The 19,836-nt window shown below is 48.3% G+C and overlaps 1 protein-coding gene across 1 annotated transcript in view; it reads right to left on the bottom strand.

Moving 5' to 3' along the window:
* Positions 1–262: 262 nt before the first annotated feature.
* Positions 263–19,836, bottom strand: part of LOC145356604 (E3 ubiquitin/ISG15 ligase TRIM25-like) — a 60,909-nt gene continuing 41,335 nt past the window's right edge. Inside the window, exons 6-9 of the mRNA XM_080209413.1 lie at positions 11,439–11,555; positions 8,957–9,127; positions 2,160–2,475; positions 263–288 (exon numbers count right to left, since the gene is read on the bottom strand). Of these exons, the coding sequence (XP_080065539.1) occupies positions 263–288; positions 2,160–2,475; positions 8,957–9,127; positions 11,439–11,555 (630 nt within the window). The remainder of the gene's footprint in view (positions 289–2,159; positions 2,476–8,956; positions 9,128–11,438; positions 11,556–19,836) is intronic.

The following is a 19,836-nucleotide window of genomic DNA, read 5'->3' as shown; positions in this document are numbered from 1 at the left end:
TATTAGGGGCGGCGCAGTTGTTAGCCAGCCTCACAGCGCCAGGGGTCCAGGTTCAATCCTGCCCTCGGGTGACCACCTTTGCGTGGAGTTTGCATGTTCTCCCTGTGTCTGCCTGGGTTTCCTCCCACGCTCCGAAGGTCAGGTGGATTGGCCGCGGGAAATGTGCGGGGCTATGGGGATAGGACGGAGGGTTGGGCTGCTCCGAAGGAGAGTTGGTGTCCGATCGATGGGCTGAATGGCCTCTTTCTGCGCTGTAAGGATTCTAAGTGACGCGGATCGAAGACTCTCCTGAACTAAAAACAGAAAACGCGAGAAGCAATCGGCGGATCAGTGTGCGGAGAAAGAAACTGGAACTGGGAGAAAGTTTGAGATGTGACAGTTTGCGAGCAAGTTTCAGAGGCAGGGGAGACGTGGGGGGGAGGGGAAAGAAAGACGCAAGCAAGAGACAGCAATGTTTACAATCCAGCACTCAGCAATCTCTCCCCATCAGCCCAGCAACAAGTCCTCACAAATAGCAAGAATATGATTCACAATTGCACAGCGAGGCTGCTCTTGTCTCATGGATCAAATCTTCAGGTTGCCAAGGCAACGCAAATTCGTACATAAGCCATTCTATTCCATTCCCAGCGGGCCTGTGCATCGAAAGGGTAACCCCAGCCTCCCAGTTTAGAAATTGCACTATACAAACCCAGTGTGTCGGCAGGTGAAGAGAGAAAGGTAAATAAAAACTGGGTCTCCTTCCCCAGGGGAATCTCACTTTCCTGTTTCTCTGTCAGAGTTGTTTGGATTCCTTCCCAGTAAAAGATGCGGCAGCTTGTCAAGAGAGCACTTCTCAACCTCAGCACCTCAAAGGATAAGAGCGGCCCATACCTGGAAACATCACTACCCACAGGACCCCCTCCCAGCCGCTCACCATCCTGACTTGGAAATATATCGGCCGTTCCTTGGCTGTCGCTGAGTCAAAATCTCAGGACTCCCTCCCTAACAGCACTTTGGGTGTTCCTACACAAAGAATAAAACCTTTGCGTGGAGTTTGCATGTTCTCCCTGTGTCTGCGTGGGTTTCCTCCGACGCTCCAAAGGTCAGGTGGATTGGCCGTGGGACATGTGTGGGGTTATGGGGATAGCCCGGGAAACAGGCCCTTCGGCCCCACGAGCCCGCGCCGCCATTTTAACATTTTGAGTCCCCTCTCCACACATGGCCCTTGTCTATGCTTATGGCATTCCACATTGCGGGAAGACTAATTTAAGGACAATTCGTTACACCAATCAGCCTAAGAGGACACCTTTGGGGTGTGGGAGGAAACCGGAGCACCCGGAGGAAACCCACGCAAGCACGGGGAGAATGCGCAAACTCCCACAGACACCGACCCAAATCCATGTATCTGCACAGCGAACAGTGATAGTCACTGAGCTGTCGTGTAGCCCAGTGAGAAGTTACACAGTTAGAACTCTCACAACAGCAGGTTAAAGTCATAGAATCATAGAACCCTACAGTGCAGAAAGAGGCCCTTCGGCCCATCGAGTCTGCACCGAACACAATCCCACCCAGGCCCTACCCCCCCATATCCCTACATATTATACCCACTAATCCCTCTAACCTACACATCCCTGGACACTAAGGGGCAATTTCTTAGCATGGCCAATCAACCTAACCCGCACATCTTTGGGCTGTGGGAGGAAACCAGAGCACCCGGAGGAAACCCACACAGACACGAGGAGAATGTGCAAACTCCACACAGACAGTGACCCGAGCCGGGAATCGAACCCAGATCCCTGGAGCTGTGAAGCAGCCGTGCTAACCCACTGTGCCACCGTGCCACCTACGTCAGGTGTGTGGAAACGAAGGAACGGCGTTTCCCGAAAGCTTGTGGGTTTACTATCAAATAAACTGGTTGGACTTTAACCTGGTGTGGTGAGACTTCTTACTGCGTTTACCCCAGTCCAACGCCGGCAGCTCCACATTGCGGTGTACCTACACCTCAGGGGCTGCAGCGGGTTCAAGAAGGCAGCTCACCGGCACCTCCTTGAGGGCAATTAGGGAACAACAATGAATGCTGGCCCAGCCAGTGGAGCCCACGTCCTGTTAAGGAATTAAAAAGGGGAGCCAAAATTGACACTGGTGCCCCGCGCACAAATAACTGGTGGTTTCAGACCTACCGTTCCCACTGACGTACAGATTCCCGGCTTGGGCGGAAGGGATGGGGAACAGGAGATAGTCTTCCATATTCCCGTTAAACCTCCGCGCGCTTTCTGCCAGGCAGGGTGTTGGGAGTGTTGCTGGGGAATGTGTCATCTCGGAATTGACCTCTGGGCAGGCTAACTGGGTGGAAAATGATTTCTGGACAGCGCGTCTAAACGCAGCAATTTCATCGCTTATCAAAGGGGAGGTGGAGAGGAAACTGGGGACACAGTGCGATTTATTGATTCGCCACGGACTGCTGCCAGTCGCAACATGAAAGCTCAAACGCATCCACTGAGAAAATAATGTTAAGTTCACCGTTAATCCGTTAACGTACTTAACTTTGCCGTGCTATTACACCAGCCCACCACCCTCTGCCACTCTAAATCGTTCAAACTACAAACCAATTACTCTTCCATGTATAGTTAAGCACCGGCACATTGTAAAGTGCATCGCTACGTTTCCACTTTACCATCCGTGCTACATATATAGGCAGAAATGGATGTGATTAGTTATTCATACTGGTTGTGTGGTGCTGTCCAATTTGGCTCTGATGCTAATCAAGGGAAGAGCCATGGCAAAAAGCAGGGCCTAGGTGTGAGAGGGCTCTCCAGCAACTATTGCAAGAGGGCCTCGGTTGCTTTTGATTTGGTTTATTATTGTCAGATGGATTGGGATACGGTGAAAAGTACTATTTCCTGCACGCTATACAAACACAGCATGTTGTTCATAGAGCACATGGGGCGAAGGAAAGGAGAGGGTGCAGGACTTGGTGTTACGGTCATTGCTGCGGCAGGTTCACTAGGCTGATACCGGAGATGAGGGGGTTGGACTATGAAGAGAGACTAAATAGACTGGGTCTGTACTCGTCGGAGTTTAGAAGGATGAGGGGAGATCTTATAGAGACGTATAAGATAATGAAGGGGATGGATAGGGCAGAGGTAGAGAGATTCTTCCCGCTTAGAAAGGACAGTAGGACTAGAGGGCACAGCCTCAAGATAAGCGGGGGCAGTTTAGATCGGAGTTGAGGAGGAACTTCTTCACTCAAAGGGTGGTGAATCTCTGGAATTCTCTGCCCGTTGAAGTGGTGGAGGCTACCTCGCTAAATATATTTAAGTCACGGGTAGATAGGTTTCTGATAGACAGGGGAATTAAGGGTTATGGGGAGAAAGCGGGAAAGTGGAACTGATCCACTTCAGATCAGCCATGATCTTATTGAATGGCAGGGCAGGCTCGAAGGGCTAGATGGCCTACTCCTGCTCCTATTTCTTATGTTCTTATAGCTAGAGTGTAGAGAAAGATCAATTTAATATAAGGTAGGTCCATTCAAAGGCCAAATTGCAGCAGGGAAGAAGCTATTCCTGAATCCCTTGCTGGAACTTTAGCAGTCATTCTTGCATTTCTATCCAGCTTTCACAGCCTCGAGATATCCTGGAGTGTCCCACAGTAAGAAGTCTCACCAACTCCAGGTTAAAGTCCAACAGGTAGCAAGGCTTTTGCTACCAAATAATGGACTTTAACCTGGTGTTGTGAGACTTCTTATTGTGTTTACCCCAGTCCAACGCCAGCATCTCCACATCTGGAGCGTTCCAGCCAGTGGAGGATTTTTGAAGCATAATTTCCTGTTGAAATGCAACAGCCAATCTGCACACGGGATGCTCCCGCAAGACACGACGTGACAAATCAGCAGAAAAATCGCACGGAAGGGATTGCTCTTCTCCCAGGCAGTGGGAGGGAGTCTTTTACACGTAGCTGAAGAGGTAGACAGGGCCTGGTTACAGTCTGATTGGAAAGGTGGCACAGTGCCCCCTGAGGGGGTAGGAAGAATGGTAGGAAGGACTATCACTTACGGGGCGAAAAACTGCAGCAGGCGACGGTGCAGAGGGACCTCGGGGTCCTTGTGCATGAGTCGCAAAAACCCAGCCTACAGGTGCAGCAGGTGGTCAGGAAGGCGAATGGGATGCTGGCCTTCATAGCGAGGGGGATAGAATATAAAAGTAGGGAGGTCTTGCTGCAGCTGTATAGGGCATTGGTGAGGCCGCAGCTGGAGTACTGTGTGCAGTTTTGGGCGCCGCACCTGCGCAAGGATATTTTGGCCTTGGAGGGAGTGCAGAGGAGGTTTACTAGGCTGATACCGGAGTTGAGGGGGTTGAGCTATGAGGAGAGGCTGAATAAACTGGGCTTGTACTCGTTAGAGTTTAGAAGAATGAGGGGAGATCTCATTGAGACGTATAAGATGATGAATGGAATGGATAGGATAGAGGTGGAGAAACTCTTCCCGCTCAAAAAAGACAGTAGGACTAGGGGGCACAGCCTCAAGATAAAGGGGAGGCGGTTTAGAACGGAGTTGAGGAGGAACTTCTTCACTCAAAGGGTGGTGAATCTCTGGAATTCTCTGCCCGTTGAAGTGGTGGAGGCTGCCTCGCTAAATATTTTTAAGTCGCGGGTTGATGGGTTTTTGATAAGAGAGGGGATTAAGGGTTATGGGGAGAGGGCGGGAAAGTGGAACTGAGACACAACAGATCAGCCATGATCTTATTGAATGGCGGGGCAGGCTCGAAGGGCTAGATGGCCTACTCCTGCTCCTATTTCTTATGTTCTTATGAGTTAAACACTGGAGAATCAATGTCAACTTTATGAAGCTGATTCCAATCTACAACCTTCAACAGCTGATTCAGCTCTGGGACGCCTTGTAGTTGCGCCCAGTCCAGTCCTCAGATGAAGCTTCTGTTTCCCCCCCCCCCACCCCCAACTCCTTCTTCTGAGAAAATGCCTCAGGGCAGAGAGTGACTTGTCCACACCCCTCCCCCATGGGTTCCGAGTTAAGCCCAGTACGCTGTCCGCAGACTCTGTCACACGTGGGCCAGGTTGTACATGAAGTGCTGGGGTAGACGGGTTTGTCTGGAGGTTTGGAGACTCCCTCCGAGGCCTCAGTTGCACCTCTAGACATTCCTGACACAGTCCCTCACTATCCTTTACAATCTACACATTGTAGCACGGACGGTAAAACTATCATGAAACGACGCACTGTACAATTTGTCAGAGCTTAATACACGGCAGAGTAATTGGTTTGCAGTTAAATTATTTAGAATGGTGGGGAGTGGGTGGCATGAGGAGGTGGCAGATGGTGGGGCAGGGGAATAGCACGCTGAAGTTAATTACGTTACAGATTTATGGTGAATTTTCAACATTATCTCTCTAGTTGGATTAATTTAAGCTTTCACATTGGGACTGGCAAAGTCGGATAGGAAATGAACCTTCCCTATTTTGGTTGATCAGAAGCCAGGGATTTCCAAGATTCCGTAGGAATGTTTGACCTCTTCAGGATGTCCATAGATGTGTGTGTTTGGGTGGTTGGCCATGCTAAATTGACCCCAGTGGATTAGCAGGTTAAATATGTGGGGTTATGGGAATAGGGGCTGGGTGGCATTGTGGTTGGTACAGACTTGATGGGCTGAATGGCCTCCTTTTGCACCGTTGGGATTCTATTCGACGAATGTTTGGTAAACCCTGATCTCAACCTGAGGTTGGAGGACCTGGTTACCCAATTCAATGTTCCTCAGTGAAGGCTGAGCTAGCCCACAAGAAGCAATGATAAATTGGAATGACTGTGTGTGCTTTCACCAAGAGGAGCCTCTCAAGATGTGAAGAACGGTCCACTCTTTCCAGGACCTCACCTTTGATCTTAATTGATGCTGTGGAAACTGGGTGGAAATGGACTCTTAATTTTGCACGCGTTTAGGGAAAGACCCATTATGCTTCAGAAAAAGATTCTTTACATATTATGTATCTCAGAGCTCTGCAGCAATGACACACCTGTTTGTAGGGGTGTGTGTAGGAACTTTATTCAGAAGAGTTTGTGTTTAAAATGCATGCTTACAGCTCTATTTCCAACAATCTTTCCTGTCAGCCAGCACCCTACCTTAACTAAGCAAGCACAGTGAACGTCATAAGTAAACGGGCTCACGTAATCAAACATAGAACAATTTGAACATTTTTCCCCTCCTTGCAAATCTTAAGGTCTTATTTCAAATTAAACCCACCCTAAATGCAGTCTGTCTTCTCCAAGTACTGGAAGAGTCTTTGAGATATGAAGTTTTCCAGTGACCAGCTGAAGGTTGTGTTCTGTTCTGCAAGATAACTCGGTGAGGCCAATGATCAACAGGAGAGGAAATGTATCCCCAGCGGATCAGTGTGTGTGTGTGTGTGGAGAGAGAAACTGGTTTAATGTTTAAGGCTTTCGCTCGAACGGGGAGGACGTTTGAGATGGAACAGTTTGTGAGCAAGATCCAGAGGCAGGGGAGATGTGGGGGGAGGGAAGGGAGAAGAAAGACACAGGCAAGAAACAGTGATGTTTATAATCCAGCGATCAGCAATCTCCCCCAACAGACCAGCAACAAGTTGGGCCGTGGGGCCTGTTTCCCTGCTGTAAACCTCAAATCAAAATTAGCAAGAATATCATCTGGAATCATTGAGTCTTAATAAAATTGAACAGGAGAGAGAGAAAGGTGTGGAAAGTACAAATGATGGAGTTTAGAGCAAAGAAAAGTCCAGCACAGGAACAGGGCCTTCGGCCTATCCAAGCCTGTACTGATCATGATGCCCTAACTAAACTAAAAAAAACCCTTCTGCCCTTACTCGGTCCATATCCCTCTATTCCCTCCTTGTTCCTGTACCAATCCAGATACCTCTTAAATGTTGTTAATGTGCCTGCTTCCACCATCTCCTCTGGCAGCGCGTTCCAGGCACCCCCCCCACTCTCTGCGTGAAAAACTTCCCCCCGCACATCTCCCTTAAACTTTCCCCCTCTCCCCTTGAACCTGTGCCCCCCCGTGTAATTGACACTTCCACCCTGGGAAAAAGCCTCCGACTATCCACCCTGTCTCTGCCTCTCATAATTTTGTAGATGTCGATCAGGTTTCCCCTCAGCCTCCATCTTTGTTGCTCAAACGTTGGTGAGGAGCGACACCGAGATGCCTCAGATCTCGGGATTTCTTGCAATGACAGTGTGTGATGCTGGTGAGGGTGTACACACACTGTACCTCACTCTCCGGTAGTGACTGCTCCAGCATTTATCCTCAATTAACCCCTACAATCAGTGATAGAACATAGAACAGTACAGCACAGTACAGGCCCTTCGGCCCTCAATGTCGTGCCGAGCTATGTCCGAACCCAAGATCAAGCTATCCCACTCCCTATCATTCTGGTGCACTCCATGTGCCTATCCAATAACCACTTGAAAGTTCCTAAAGTGTCCGACTCCACTATCACAGCAGGCAGTCTATTCCACACCCCAACCACTCTCTGAGTGAAGAATCTACCTCGGACATCCCTCCTATATCTCCCACCATGAACCTTAGTTATGTCCCCTAGTAACAGCTACATTCACCCAAGGAAATAATCTCTGCCCGTCCACCCTATCTATCCCCCTCATCATCTTATAAACCTCTATTAAGTCGCCTCTCATCCTCCTCCACTCTAAAGAGAAAAGCCCCAGCTCCCTCAACCTTTCCTCATAAGACCTACCCTCCAAACCAGGCAGCATCCTGGTAAATCTCCTCTGCACTCTCTCCAATGCTTCCACATCCTTCCTGTAGTGAGGTGACCAGAACTGAACACAATATTCCAAATGTGGTCTCACCAAGGTCCGGTATAGTTGCAGCATAACCTCACAGCTCTTAAACTCAAACCCCCTGTTAATAAACACTAACACACTATAAGCCTTCTTCACGGCTCTATCCACTTGAGTGGCAACCTTCAGAGATCTGTGGATATGAACCGCAAGACCTCTCTGTTCCTCCACACTCCTCAGAACCCTGCTGTTGACCCTGTAATCCACATTCAAATTTATCCTACCAAAATGAATCACCTCGCACTTATCAGGGTTAAACTCCATCTGCCACTTTTTGGCCCAGTTCTGCATCCTATCAATGTCTCTTTGCAGCCTACAACAGCCCTCCACCTCATCCACTACTCCACTAATCTTGGTGTCATCAGCAAATTTACTAACCCACCCTTCAGCCCCCTCTTCCAAGTCATTGATAAAAATCACAAATAGCAGAGGACCCAACACTGACCCCTGTGGGACACCGCTGGTAACTGGCCTCCAGTCTAAAAGAACAAAGAACAACACAGCACAGGAAACAGGCCCTTCGGCCCAATGAGCCCACACCGCCATTTTAACATTATGAGTGCCCTCTTCCGCCCATGACCTTTGTCTATGCCTATTGGTGAAGATTGAGGGGAGACTAATTTAGGGGCAATTTGTTACACCAATCAGCCTAAGAGCATGTTTTTGGGGTGTGGGAGGAAACTGGAGCACCCGGAGAAAACCCACGCAAGCACGGGGAGAATGCGCAAACTCCCACAGACACTGGCCCAAATCCATGTGTCTGCACAGCAAACAGTGATAGTGACTGAGCTGTCGTGTTGCCCAGCATCTGGTCCAGTTTAAGCATACACTAATGACGTGAAGCACTAGGCTGCTCTCGAAACGTCCAAGAGCAGCCCTCGCACGACCCATCGCGTGTACGCCCCTCGTTGGACAACAAGGCGGACCGAATCGCCTGTGGATTAAAAGAAAAGACATCAATAAACATGCACAACTTATACAGACATTTACAGAATCCCCAGAAGCTCAGAAGTAAGACAAGTGATCCATAAAATATGTTGGAAAGTCCATAGGAATCAATTGATTCCTGTCTTCTAAGGTGCAGCCAATTACTTATCCAATCCGATCTGCTCAGTTTTCACATTGCTGTGTGTGGGATCTTGCTGTGCACGCATTGCGTTTCCCACACACTTCGAACGTAAAAGTGCTCTGAAGAGGTCGGAGAATCGTGAAAGCCACTCCAATGCGTGCAGATTGTGTCGTTAGATCGCACGGTGCCCCTGCAATGGGGAAAATGCAGGCTTCCAACACCTTCCTCTCCCCGCCTTCGGGTTGCTGCGAATGAAACGGGTAAGGTTCTGTTTATCGCTTGGCACAGCAGGGCAGCAATAAGGTGCATTGTGCTGTGTTCTTAAACTGCGGCCTGTGACTCACCCGTCCAACGGAAACAAGGTCTTACCTGCGCACCTCCCACTATCAGAAGCACTTTGAAGAACTGCGGCGGAAACAGGTGGCGGAAGTCTCTGGAAGAGGAACAGTGTGCTCAGAATGTGCCGATTGTAAAAGCCAGCTCCGATCTTCCTCAGGGTGAATCTTTCCCGAGGGGCTGTTCTCACAGGTCCAATATTCACATTATACCCAGGCTGGCCATTGAAGTATATTCACTGTACTTTTCCAGGCACAGCAAGATTCCAGAAGCAGCCTTTGGATAAATGATTGGGTCATTTGTCTCAGAGAGGTGTATTGAGAGATACGTATCACCAGGGGGAGCCCCCTCTGATCCTCTACCACCCTGGGATCTTTGACATTGACTTGAGAGGGGGTGCCTCATTCCAAAGACAGCATCTCTGACTGAGCAGCACACCCTTCGTATTGCACTGGAATGTCAACCCAGACTTTCTAGAACGTAGGACATAGAAAAACTACAGCGCAAACAGGCCCTTCAGCCCACAGGTTGCGCCGATCATATCTCTACCTACTAGGCTTACCTATAACCCTCAATCCTATGAAGTCCCATGTAGTCATCCAGAAGTCTCTTAAAAAACCCTATCGAATCCGCCTCCTCTACCACCACCGACGGCAGCCGATTCCACTCACCCACCACCCTCTGAGCGAAAAACTTACCCCTGACATCTCCTTTCCGTCAGACTGATATGGCGAGATTCCCCCTTGTTGGACATGGCCATTGGAAGAAGCCTGACTGTGGCATGCTTTTTACTTGCTACTTAACCACTCAAGCCTGGATGCTGCCCAGGCCTTGCCACATATTGACTCTGAGGAGTCAGGAGTGGTACTAACCATTGCGCAAGCTTCCGGCCTCCCTCAGGGCAGCTGGTGACACAGCTGAAGATAGTTCAACTCCAGACTCTGCCATAAGCAACTCTGGCACAGATAACCTGATATTCAACACAGAAAAAACAGACTGGTAGCCTCTTGTCACCATATCACAAAGACATTTACAGCCAGTTAGGCACTTTTGAAGTGCATTTTAGAATATGTGGCAGCCAATTTGTGCACAGCAAGCTCCCACCATCTGCTACGTGATAACAATCAGATCATGTTTCTTTGTGATGTTGATAAATATTGACCGGAACACTAGGGATACCTCAGATAGAATCATGGGGTATTTTACACCCAGCTGGGCAGGCACAGGAGCCTTGGTTTCGCACCTTGATGTCTAAGCTATAGTGTATGCCACAAGGGATTTTCAGATTTATCATTGCAACTTTGGTGAAGGAGATTGTAAGCACTGCGCATTTTCCATGCTGGCTCATAAGAACATAAGAAATAGGAGCAGGAGTCGGCCATCCAGCCCTTCGAGCCTGCCCCGCCATTCAATAAGATCATGGCTGATCTTTAGTGGATCAGTTCCACTTTCCCGCTTTCTCCCCATAACCCTTAATTCCCCTGTCTATCAGAAACCTATCCACCCGTGACTTAAATATATTTAGCGAGGTAGCCTCCACCACTTCAATGGGCAGAGAATTCCAGAGATTCACCACCCTTTGAGTGAAGAAGTTGCTCCTCAACTCTGTTCTAAACTGCACCCCCCCTTATTTTGAGGCTGCGTCCTCTAGTCCTGCTATCCTTTCTAAGCGGGAAGAATCTCTCTACCTCTACCCTATCCATCCCCTTCATTATCTTATATGTCTCTATAAGATCCCCCCTCATCCTTCTAAACCCCAATGAGTACAGGCCCAGTCTATTCAATCTCTCCTCATAAGCTAAACCCCTCACCTCCAGTATCAGCGTAGTGAACCTCCTCTGCACTCCCTCCAAGGCCAAAATATCCTTCTGCAAATGCGGCGACCAAAACTGCATACAGTACTCCAGCTGCGGCCTCACCACTACCCTGTACAGTTGCAGCAAGACCTCCCTGCTTTTATATTCTATCCCCCTCGCTATAAAGGCCAACATCCCATTCGCCTTCTTGATCACCTGCTGCACCTGCAGACTGGGTTTTTGCGACTTATGCACAAGGACCCCCAGGTCCCTCTGCACCGTAGCATGCTGCAGCTTTTCACCCTTTAAATAATAATCCCTCCTACTATTATTTCTACCAAAGTGGATAACCACTTAGATAATCACTCATATTAAAGCGACGGAATTAATGGAGTCAAACTGTTTGTTTCCACTCTTCAGCTACCTCTCTGCGGAAGACTTTGGGATCATCGTTCTGTGGCCACTGGAGGTCAGTGCACTTTGTGAAGCTTTGCCTTCCAGCTGCCAGGGTTCTCCAGTTGACCCGTTTGTTGATGACAGCCTGGTGCCAAAATCGAGAACTCTTGAACATTTGTGCAAAAACATCTCAGACTTTGTGACAGGACTCAAAGTCAGGGAGTCTTTTGCATTTACAAAAGTGAACCTCACTGTTAGTAGGCCCAAGTTAGTAGGTGCAGAGGGACCTGGGGGTCCTTGTGCACGAGTCGCAAAAACCCAGTCTGCAGGTGCAGCAGGTGATCAGGAAGGCGAATGGGATGCTGGCCTTTATAGCGAGGAGGATAGAATATAAAAGCAGGAAGGTCTTGCTGCAACTGTACAGGGCACTGGTGAGGCCGCAGCTGGAGTACTGTGTGCAGTTTTGGTTGCCACACTTGTGAAAGGATATTTTGGCCTTGGAGGGAGTACAGAGGAGGTTCACCAGGCTGATACCGGAGATGAGGGGGTTGGACTATGAAGAGAGACTAAATAGACTGGGTCTGTACTCGTTGGAGTTTAGAAGGCTGAGGGGGGATCTTATAGAGACGTATAAGATAATGAAGGGGATGGATAGGGTAGAGGTAGAGAGATTCTTCCCACTTAGAAAGGATAGCAGGACTAGAGGACACAGCCTCAAGATAAGGGGGGGAGCAGTTTAGATCAGAGTTGAGGAGGAACTTCTTCACTCAAAGGGTGGTGAATCTCTGGAATTCTCTGCCCGTTGAAGTGGTGGAGGCTACCTCGCTAAATATTTTTAAGACATGGGTTGATGGGTTCTTGATAAGAGAGGGGATTAAGGGTTATGGGGAGAGGGCGGGAATGTGGAACTGAGCCACGACAGATCAGCCATGATCTTATTGAATGGCGGGGCAGGCTCGAAGGGCTAGATGGCCTACTCCTGCTCCTATTTCTTATGTTCTTATTTACAGAAGTGAACCTCACTGTTAGTAGGCTCAAGGAACAGGACAAATAGAGACGTGCTTAGACAGGTGCACAAGAAGTCTTAATAACACAATCACAGTGGAATACATGAGTAAAGTGAAGCTTCATATCCAGGCACTCGTTTTCCTAATCTAACACAATGGCCTTTGTATATTAATACACCTTGTCATCTCATCATTGTACTGCATGTGTACCATGTCATTGTAACACACACAGCAAGTAGAGTGATTCTTGATGTCACACACCACACATCCGCACAGCAAGCCACATATTGCTGCATAATAGATATTGTCACTGATTGAAATTCTGTGCTGCCTGCACCTGCTTTGAGAATAGAATCCAGTGACACAGCCCCATCTTCAGCAACCATTAATCTAAAGCTGTGGGATACCAGAGTGTGAGGGAGTAGGATAGAAGGCACAGCTCTTGTGAACCCAGCTAAGGTCAAAGGTTCGAACCGAGGCATCCTGCTGGTCTTCCAGCAGATCTGTTGCTTACTTATCAGTATCACAAGTAGACTTACATTAACACTGCAATGAAGTTATGGAGGGCACGGTCGCACAGCGGTTAGCACTGCTGTTTCACAGCTCCAGGGACCTGGGTTCGATTCCCGGCTCGGGTCACTGTAAGTGTGGAGTTTGCACATTCTCCCCGTGTCTGCGTGGGTTTCCTCCGGGTGCTCCGGTTTCCTCCCACAGTCCAAAGATGTGCGGGTTAGGTTGATTGGCCATGCTAAAAAATTGATCCTCAGTATTCTGTTTGTGTAGATTAGAGAGATTATGGGTAAAATATGTAGGGATATGGGGGTAGGGCCTGGGTGGGATTGTGTTCGGTGCAGACTCGATGGGCCGAATGGTCTCTTTCTCCACTGTAGGGTTTCTACGACCTAAGTTACTGTGAAAATCCCCTAACTGCCACACTCCGGCGCCTATTCAGGTACACTGAAGAAGAATTTAGCATGGCCAGTGCACCCAAAGACCGCGTCTTTCGGACTGTGAGAGGAAACTGGAGCACCCGGAGGAAACCCACGCAGACGTGGGGAGAATGTGCAGACTCTGCAGACAGTGACCCAAGCCAGGAATTGAACTCGGGTCCCTGGCGCTGTGAAGCAGCCGTGCTAACCACCGTGCCACCGCGAGGGGGAAGGATCACTGCCTGGGGAGAGCTTCACATCTTGTGATTCCTCCAACATAGAACCCTCCAGTTAGCATTCTTGCTACACTGGATACTGGTGCATTCTGGCAGTGATGGCGGCTGTGTTGGTACTGACAGTGACACTGATCGTGGTTCTATTGTCATGGCACCTTCTAGGTCTGAACAGTGAGAATGAACCAACTTGTGGTCCCTATGTATCTCAAAGGGGTGACTGATATATTGTTCAGCGAGAATAAGAACATAAGAACATAAGAAATAGGAGCAGGAGTAGGCCATCTGGCCCTTCGAGCCTGCCCCGCCATTCAATAAGATCATGGCTGATCTGTCGTGGCTCAGTTCCACTTTCCCGCCCTCTCCCCATAACCCTTAATCCCCTCTCTTATCAAAAACCCATCAACCCGCTTCTTGAAAATATTTAGCGAGGTAGCCTCCACCACTTCAACGGGCAGAGAATTCCAGAGATTCACCACCCTTTGAGTGAAGAAGTTCCTCCTCAACTCCGTTCTAAAACGCCCCCCCTTTATCTTGAGGCTGTGCCCCCTAGTCCTACTGCCCCCTTTGAGCGGGAAGAGTCTCTCCACCTCCATCCTATCCATCCCATTCATCATCTTATACGTCTCAATGAGATCTCCCCTCATTCTTCTAAACTCCAACGAGTACAAGCCTAGTTTATTCAACCTCTCCTCATAGCTCAACCCCCTCAACTCCGGTATCAGCCTAGTAAACCTCCTCTGCACGCCCTCCAAGGCCAAAATATCTTTGCACAGGTGCGGTGCCCAAAACTGCACACAGTACTCCAGCTGCGGCCTCACCAATGCCCTATACAGCTGCAGCAAGACCTCCCTACTTTTATATTCAATCCCCTTCGCTATGAAGGCCAGCATCCCATTCGCCTTCCTGACCACCTCACGCAAACTCTAAGAACATGATTCAAACTATCCAATTTCACTCTTTTGCAAGTTTTCCAGAATAACAGCAGTTGTTGATGGGACTGTTTGTAGAATCATAGAATGTCTACAGTGTAGGAGACTGTTTGGCTCATTGAGCCTGCATTGGCAACAACCACACTCAGGTCCTATCCTTGTAACCCCGTGTATTTACCCTGCCAATCTCCCTGACACTAAGGGGCCATTTAGCACGGCCAATCAACCCATCCTGCACATCTTTGGAGTGTGGGAGGAAACCTGCTGAGGTAGGGGAAGAACGTGCAAACTCCACAAAGATAGTGACCCGAGGCCAGAATTGAACCTGTGTGCCTGGCGCTGTGAGACGGCATCGCTAATCTCTGTGCCACCGTGCTGCCCAGTGTTGAGCGACCTTCTTCTCTATCTAGCCCTTGAAGTATCTCCCTTGGGAGTTGATGGAACTAATATGGAAACTTATCTCCTCTTGATCAAGGCCAAAAAATACTTAATGCAAAAGAGAATCTTTAAAGACAAATAGTCCAGGAAAGATTAGGAATGGATATACTAAATTAAAGAGAGAACCTGCATTAGTCTTTCATAATCTCATTACACCCAAGTGCTTTTGCAGTCAGCGAAGTACTTTTGAAGTGTAGTCAGTATTGTAAGGCAGGAAAATTGTACACAGCAAGATCCCAGTGCAATAATTGAAGAATCGTCCTTTGGACACCAACCAGTAGGCTTTGTAATCCTGGATATATTAACAGCAAGTCTTCCTCAGAAGGTAAAGCCACCATAGCCCCAGCTGACCATTGGCAGCTCCCCGCTTTGAGGGGGAGAACTGACAGGCGGTGATTTAACCTGAGGGTCACCGCACCTCAGGTGAGGAGCAAGGTTGGCCCTTCACAAATGACCTCAGCCGGTACGGGAATTGAACCCACGCTGTTGGTGTCGCTCTAGCGTCATGAATCAGCCGTCCAGCCAACTGAGCTAACTGAGCAATGTGTACATATTTACAGTCAAGGGGTCAGTTACAGGGCTGATTCCAGCTTGGGTCACTGCATCTCTAGACTGACCCTGGCTCTGTGTCACATGTTCTTTTATGTCACTGCAATGGGCAGTATGGTACTCAGTCCCACATTAACCCTGTACGTACCAGGTCCACCTACTACAGAAAAGACCAAGTATTCTGTTTTGTGATGCTGACTGAGGGATAAATATTGGCCAGGACATGGGGAAAAACTTGCTGCTCTTCTTCGAAATAGTACCTTGAGATCTTTTAGATCGACCTGAAGCGGGCTCGGTTTAGTGACTCACCCGAAAGGGAGCAGCTCCGACAGTGCAGCGGTACACCAATGCTGTGTCAACCTTTATCTTTGTACCATGGAGTTGGACATGAACCTGGAACCTTGTGACTCTGACGCACTGGAGAGGCAGTCAGATTCAATTTGATTTATTATTGTCACATGTATTAGTAGACAGTGAAAAGTATTGTTTCTTGCATGCTATACAAAGCATGCCATTCATAGAGAAGGAAAGGAAAGAGCGCAGAACGTGCCATAGCTAGGGTGTAGAGAAAAATCGACTTAATGCAAGGTGGGTCCATTCAAAGGTTTGACAGCAGCAGGGAAGAAACTGTTCTTGAGTCGGTTGGTACGTGACCTCAGACTTTTGTATCTTGTCCCGATGGAAGAAGGTGGAAGAGAGAATGTCCGGGGTGCGTGGGGTCCTTAATTATGCTGACTGCTTTGCTGAGGCAGCGGGAAGTGTAGACTCAATGGATGGGAGGCTGGTTTGTGTGATGGACTGGGCTACATTCACAACCTTTTGTAGCTTCCTGAGATCTTGGGCAGAGCAGGAGCCCACACCAAGCTGTGATACAACCAGAAAGAACGCTTTCTATGGGGCATCTGTAAAAGTTGGTGAGAGTCATAGCGGACATGCCAAATTTCCCTAGTCTAAGGAGCCTGCCACGCCTTAGTGAATGAGTCACAGACTGAGGGGAATGTATACCCCCAAACAGGGTACATGATGGTCAAAGTGAAGATTACTCTTTATTTCCCGAAACCTGCAGCCACTGGCACTGATTCCACTAATTATTTACACCTCCTCTCACCCCAGCCTTTGTTCCTTTACCTGTCCCATTTCCTTTCTCCTTGCACCATCGCGTCTTTTGTCATTTAATCTCTCTCCCTCTCCGCCCTATCGGTTTCATTGCCTCTGTAACCTGTCACATTTTGAGTGTTCTCCAGTTCTGACAAGGAAGCTGCTTTTCTCTCTCCACAGATGGTGCCGGTCCCGGTTCGCTGTTCCAGCATAGTCATGAATAATTGCCTGGGAAGAGAGTGATTGAAATTTGGGAGTAATCCGGCCTCCAGCCAGGCTCAGCGCAGCAGAGACAGGTTCCAGCACATCAATATGAGACAAATGCTTCTTGGAACGAATACACTTGATTTGATTTATTAGTGTCACACGTATTAGTATACAGTGTAAAGTATTGTTTCTTGCGCTCTATACAGACAAAGCTTACCGTTCATAGAGAAGGAAAGGAGAGGGTGCAGAATGTAGTGTTACAGTCATAGCGAGGGTCTAGAGAAAGACCAACTTAATGCAAGGTAGGTCCATTCAAAAGTCTGACAGCAGCAGGGAAGAAGCTGTCCTTGAGTCTGTTGGTACGTGACCTCAGACTTTTATATCTAGGCTCAGAATCAGTCTGTATCTGGGCTGATTCTGAAGATACAAAGGCTGTACACATTACTCTGGACCCCAGAGAACAGTACAAGTATTGTAATACAGGGCATCATTGATACAAATAACTAGAAATGATTATGGTTGATCACATTAGGCCAGTCTATTGACCTGAGTATTTCACATTAATCAGTTGTGTCCGGCTATCCTTGCCTATCTTATTTGTAATAACTTGGTTTCGATGGTGTGACAACTATCCCAGTTCCCCAGTTTCTAGGAACAATAGCTTCTCATGGAACCCTACGGTGCAGAAACAGGCCCTCCAGCCCATCGAGTCTGCACCGATCCAAGACTAGACTCAGTGGAGGATTGTTCATCAGTATTGACCCTGCATTGTTCTCCAAGGCCTTGAAATGACCTCACCTGTAAAGTAACTGTGTTGGCAATCTGAGATGTTAATTGGGTGCGTCCGCCCCGCAGTTACGGTGGACCCTATCTTCTAACCCTTTCTTAGACATTCCTTTTCCTGCTGTTGCATGCATACTTTGGATTTGCCCCAATACTGGATTCTGCCCAACTACAAGGGGGAATTGGATATGAACAGAAAACAGCATGTGAATAGTGATGTGTGATTTACCTGTGCTGGTTGTTGCAGTGTGGGTGATACGTCAACTTCATTGCTGCCTGCTGTGTCACGAATTAAATCAACTGACTGCTCTAACTGTTATAGAAAACCCTGCTTTTGAAAGTTGGGAGAAAATCTCTACTCCCTTCTGTTGATTAACAGGAATTCTGCTTTGAAACGGAGATGGTACATCATTCCATTCTGTCAGTTCCAGGGAGCTGTTGTTATGATAATGACAGCAATTATGAATGCTTGGCTGGGTTTCAAAATCTAATCGTGATTTCAGTTCAGCAGATGGTGCGTGGATCCAAGAATGAATGAGGCTTTGGAAGCAGAATACACCTTTGATATGTCTGCTTGTTTGTTTACAAAGTTAATAGGCATTAGAGGAGTTGTTTATTTTTCCAGCATCAATGATGGTGTGTTTGAATTCAAGGGGTTTTTTTTGTTCCAGTGATTTTGAAATAATTCCCAATGATATTAAATGGCTCCTGAAAATTATATATAGTGAATACTGGGTGGGGGGAATGCAGGTGGGAGGGTTGGAGGTACGCACGAAGAACATATGAACTAGGAATGGGATAGACAATTGGGCCCCTTAAGCCAGCTCTACCATTTGATAAGACCATGGTTGAGATGATTGTGGCCTGAACCCTATTTTCTTCGATAAGAACATAAGAAATAGGAGCAGGAGTCGGCCATCTAGCCCTTCGAGCCTGCCCCGCCATTCAATAAGATCATGGCTGATCTGAAGTGGATCAGTTCCACTTTCCCGCTTTCTCCCCATAACCCTTAATTCCCTTGTCTGTCAAAAACCTATCTACCCGTGACTTAAATATATTTAGCGAGGCAGCCTCCACCACTTCAACGGGCAGAGAATTCCAGAGATTCACCACCCTTTGAGTGAAGAAGTTCCTCCTCAACTCCGATCTAAACTGCACCCCCCCCGCCTTATCTTGAGGCTGTTCCCTCGTGTCTGCCATCCTTCTAAGCGGGAAGAATCTCTCTACCTCTACCCTATCCATCCCTTTCATTATCTTATATGTCTCTATAAGATCCCCCCTCATCCTTCTAAACTCCAACAAGTACAGATTCAGTCCATTTAGTCTCTCTTCACAGGCTAAACTCCTCATCTCCGGTATCAGCCTAGTGAACCTCCTCTGCACTCCCTCCAAGGCCAATATATCCTTGCGCAAGTGCGGCGACCAAAACTGCACACAGTACTCCAGCTGCGGCCTCACCAATGCCCTATACAGCTGCAGCAAGACCTCCCTGCTTTTATATTCTATCCCCCTCGCTATAAAGGCCAGCATCCCATTCACCTTCCTGATCACCTGCTGCACCTGCAGGCTGGGTTTTTGTGACTCATGCACAAGGACCCCCAGGTCCCTCTGCACCGTAGCATGCCGCAGCTTTTCGCCCTTTAAATAGTAATCCCTCCTACTATTATTCCTGCCGAAGTGGATAACCTCACACTTGCTAACATTGTACTCCATCTGCCAGGTCCTCGCCCACTCACTCAGCCTACCCAGATCCCTCTGCAGACTTTCCACACCCTCTTACGCAATAAATTCTTTGTCAATTAAGTATCTATCTAACTCCAAATTTTAAAATGCTCAATGATGCGTCCTCCACTGCTCTCTTAGGAAGAGAATTCCACACACATTTCACCTCTGAGAGAAAACATATTTCCTCAACTCCATCTTAAATGGGCAACCGCTTGGGTGGAATTCTCCAGCCTCCCCGCAGCGGGTTTTCCTGTAACCAAGACAGCTCGACATCAGCCAGCAGCGGGATCTTCCAGGCCTGTCAAAGTGGATGGCGATTTACATATCCAGCCAGTGCCACCACTGGGGGACCCTTAGCAGGGGTCAACTTTGGAGGAATCAGAGGATCCCGCTGGCAGGAAGGGCCAGGAGATACTGCCCCCTCATTTTTAAGCTGTGTCCCTAGTTCTAGTCTCTCCTGCAAGGGGCAACGTTCTCTCAGGCCGAAAGAGGAATGAGAGAGAGAACTGGTACAGCAACAATAAC

Source organism: Carcharhinus amblyrhynchos, chromosome 21 (assembly GCF_965287045.1).
Source record: "Carcharhinus amblyrhynchos chromosome 21, sCarAmb.v2.hapA, whole genome shotgun sequence".
Taxonomy (NCBI): Eukaryota; Metazoa; Chordata; class Chondrichthyes; order Carcharhiniformes; family Carcharhinidae; genus Carcharhinus; species Carcharhinus amblyrhynchos.
This window is presented reverse-complemented; position numbering and strand designations above follow the sequence as displayed.